General features: G+C 37.9%; 1 protein-coding gene across 2 annotated transcripts in view; it reads right to left on the minus strand.

Annotated features, from left to right (window-relative positions):
• Positions 1 to 4,106, minus strand: part of LOC108574466 (protein cycle) — a 35,083-nt gene that overhangs the window by 4,792 nt on the left and 26,185 nt on the right. For both annotated transcript variants that reach the window (XM_017937066.1, XM_017937067.1), the window contains exon 6: positions 634 to 816. In XM_017937066.1, the coding sequence (XP_017792555.1) occupies positions 634 to 816 (183 nt within the window). The remainder of the gene's footprint in view (positions 1 to 633; positions 817 to 4,106) is intronic.

Genomic DNA, 4,106 nt, shown 5'->3' on the forward strand with positions numbered 1-4,106 from the left:
TATATTATTATAATTATTTTGTATACCTATAATTTATATACAAATTTTGCATTTATACATAATTATTTTTCTACGTTTCTATTTTATTATTATAACAATTCTGTACCTTTGCATGAAAGAAGGCATGCACGATTAAAGCCTGGAAACTGAGAGGGGAGTATAAGAGAAGGTTTGCAAAGCGATCCTTTCAGATCTCTTCAAAATAGTGTCCACTTTTCAGCTTTGACGAGTCACGCGGCAAATATCCGAATCGCGAAATCTTAGGAATGAAGAAAAGGGGCCAGTCATGCTGTAAATTCCTCACAGATACGGTTCTAATGTTCTATTTTAATATTGCGTGTTGGAAACAATTGTAATTTCACTATTCTTCTTATTATTCAACAAAGTGGTGTGCATTCCAAGTTTAAGTATCCAAATTTTCATTTGTTTTCGAAGTTTTGCGATGTGGAAAACTATAAAATTTGGTAACACTGATTAAAGTTCGCTTTTGTAATAGAACAGGATTGCACTATAGAATGATTAACAACGAATTACGCGAATCAACGCTCATTTACTATCAAGCCTCAATACGCTTAAAAATGACGATTAAGATGGTCAGTAATGAAACAAATCATTCTTCCAAAACATACTTACCCACGTTTTGTTGTTTTTTCCGTCGATGACAGCCACTGGTAGTGTCGGCCTCCTCCTTCACTTGCAATTCACCGCAACGAACCCCTTCAACTTTCCGCTTCATTCTACAGAAAAAAGACCTCCGCGCTCCTGGACACAGTCTCGATACACCCTGCGGCACGTCTGTTTTCACCGGTAACATCGCTGAAGCAATGTTACACGAATATTAGCGCACACACTTTTGTTTAGTGTCACTTTATATTGAAATTAGAGCTCTTACTATCCGGATATTCGAGTACTCGTTATCCTGAAACAGTTCTAGTAGGCGTGCAGTGCGTGCATGCACACAGGCGGCTGATAGTGCACTTTAAAGAATAAAATTAAAATAAATATATATGAAATATTTTTATGGACATTTTGACCCCTTACAGTTTATACCGTTTGAGACTTTCAGGTGTAAACCGTGTCAAAAAGCATCGCAGCTACTTCATCACGGGTCTCAGGACGCACTGATAATAGTCTGCGTCGAGATGTCCACTCTTTTCAAGGTACCCCGTGTTCATGTTCCGGATCACCGATCAGGGAAACGATAGAAATAACGAAAAACCCTAGTAACATCAATGGAGACACAAGGTACCACTTCAACCCTGTGGCGGGTACGTCACTGTCAACAAGCCCTTACCGAACCTTGTTCTATTCTTCCACGCGAACTTTCTCTCTTTCAACTCCTTCAGATTTTAGCTTCCGCTCTTTTGTCCCTCCCCGGGTCAAGACTTGCCTTCGTCCTCGAGTAGCCTAAGAAGCGCACACGAGGCATCCAGGTTTGCACGAGGACGAACGGCCCCGCTTTCTACAAATTTTCCATTTCCACCACTCTACTACTGTCTCCCTCTCCTAACATATAAAAACCCAGTACAGTAAATTCTCCACAAGTGTCAGTCCGCAAGGAACCTAAACCTGACACTTGTAGAGTCAGGGCTACGTTTTCGAGCCTCGCGCCCGCCTTTGTAGTTTGCCGAACGTAGACAAGGACAGCGAATAAAAGATAAGGATGAAACGTGAGTCGAGGCAACCAAGCGATTTAAATACCAACTTTTTTAATTTTACGTTTTTTTATCCCGAAATTTTTCTTAACATATTGATGAGATTTTTATGATGAAAATGACATAAAACACGACATAATTTGAACAACATGTCACGCCAGACAGTGAACGTGTTAATAAGTAAATGTTCAAATTATATCCTGTTTGATATCATTTTCATCAGAAAAATCTCACCAGATGAAAAAAAGTAAAATTAAAGAAATTATATTCTTCTATTATGATTTGTCGAGCCGTGAAATCTCGTAAAGGAAACCGAGTGGTGTAGCGTTAGATGAAAAAAAGTAAAATTAAAGAAATTATATTTTTCTATTATGATTAGTCGTGCCGTGTAATCTCGTAAAGGAAACCGACTGGTGTAGCGTTACACGCTTGACTGACTGCGAGCGAGATAACATAGGCGTAGGACCATCTATACTGACACTTGTAGAATCCAAACTGACTGACACTTGTAGAGAATTTACTGTACACCTACACCTCAAGTCAGTTTTTCCTTTACCAACCATCGAGACGTGTCCGCCGAACCACTGCTGCAGGGACAATTAACGAATAAAGCGATTGTATTTTCCGGGCGAATTGTACGCCGACCATCGCTCTTAGATCTTAATAAATTGAGGTGAAAACAGTGCAACGGCGTTTCTCACCCACCTCAATCCTATCTAGAGCACTCTCCTCCCATTTTTTAATTGATCAGCTGACAAATTAAAACCTGATTGCCTGATCGGTGTTCCGGAACGTGACCACGGATAATTTAAAAAGAGTGGACATCTCGACGCGCACTATTATCAGTGCATCCTTAGACCCCTGATGAAGCTAGCTGCAATGCTGGAGAAAGCCTGAAACAGTATAAACTGCAACATACCGGGCTGTGAAAATCTTAAAATTCTCATTTTTATCCTTGTCAACTATATAGAACTGTCGTAGTGAGATAATGCTCCCATGGGTTGGTTTAGTTTATGAATCTGCTCGCGATTCGTGTCGATGAGAGGGTCGGCCAAATATTTCTAGCACGCAGGTGGCTAACAGCCTAGAACCGACCCTGCTCGTTATAGTCCGAACTTGGTGTCGAAATTCGAGTCTGAGTACTTGAGTATCCGGACTTGCATCCGAGTATCCGGATTCGAATTTTCTTTGCTAATTACTCAAATGTGAAGCTTCTCTTATCTGGATTTCGATTGAAGGATGCTAGTTTAGGTAGAAAATTCGATACTGGTGTTAGGTATCCGAGGTTAATACAGATGCATCCGGATATTCGAATTGAAATTAGGCGAGTCAAGATTCGGATATCCGTGAATTCGGGCAATAGTAAGAGCCCTAACTTAAAGTTAAATTTTTTATATTTTGGAGGAGTGTTTTAACCCCTGAACGCTCAAATTTTTCTCAGTTTGATGTGCCGAAAAGTTGAAGTTGCGTTAAAGATTTTAATATCACGAAGGAGGAGTTCTTTAACCCCTGAACTCTCACATTTTTCTTAATTCGACGTGTCAAATATAATCAATTTGTTTTACTTTTGAATTATTTCCTAGGCGTACAGAAATAGGTTTTCTGTTATTTATACTGCTGAAATCTACGTTCTTGCGATAATCGAAATGATAACGCAGTACGGAAAGTGAAAGAAAATGATTTTAAAAATTAGTTGTGCACGTGTGAGACACGTGTCTGAGCATTAAAGGGTTAAAAGAAATTTGATCAAGTATTGGTCGTGTAATTTTAAATATGTCAATGATATTGGTCTATTTTTTCTTATCGTACCTGTATTTTTCAATAATATATATTTAAAATTTTCTAATATTACAATAATGATTAATAATATTAGAGAAATGTCGAAGTTTATTTGTTGTGTCGCGAGAAGTGCATAAATAACGTTAAATTAATCAAATTCTCTATGAGTAAAATGTTAATGAAACGCATTGTAGGTAAATGAAAGCACAAAGTATTTTCTGTGATATTTTCATCGTAAAATGTTTCAGTTTCATTCTTTTGTTTAATTTATCATGAAGTTCGTTACACTGAGAGATCGATTGTTCGACGTTAATCTTGCTCGAAATGTTAATAAAAGTGAGAAAATATGGTTTAAAGTGTTCCAAGTTACTTTCGTTCCTTATTTCGACTCGCGTTCTTATCGGCGCTGAAGCGTGCGAATATCAAGAAGTTTTTCGCATAATTCCCCCAGAGGAATGCACGCTCGCATCGTGTGTGTTGCATATTTGCAATCAAATCGGCCTTAACAGAAAGGAGAAATGCAAAGGAAGATATTAGATGTCCAATATGAGGTAAAAATGATTAAACAATTCCCCGATTGCCAGTCTCGAGTTTACAAAAATGTAATCTCAGTTAAAAAAAAAAAAAACGTTCTGAAACTTTAATTCTAAAATTTGAAATAATTTAATTGAA

Source organism: Habropoda laboriosa, unplaced genomic scaffold, assembly GCF_001263275.1.
Source record: "Habropoda laboriosa isolate 0110345459 unplaced genomic scaffold, ASM126327v1 scaffold172, whole genome shotgun sequence".
NCBI lineage: Eukaryota > Metazoa > Arthropoda > Insecta > Hymenoptera > Apidae > Habropoda > Habropoda laboriosa.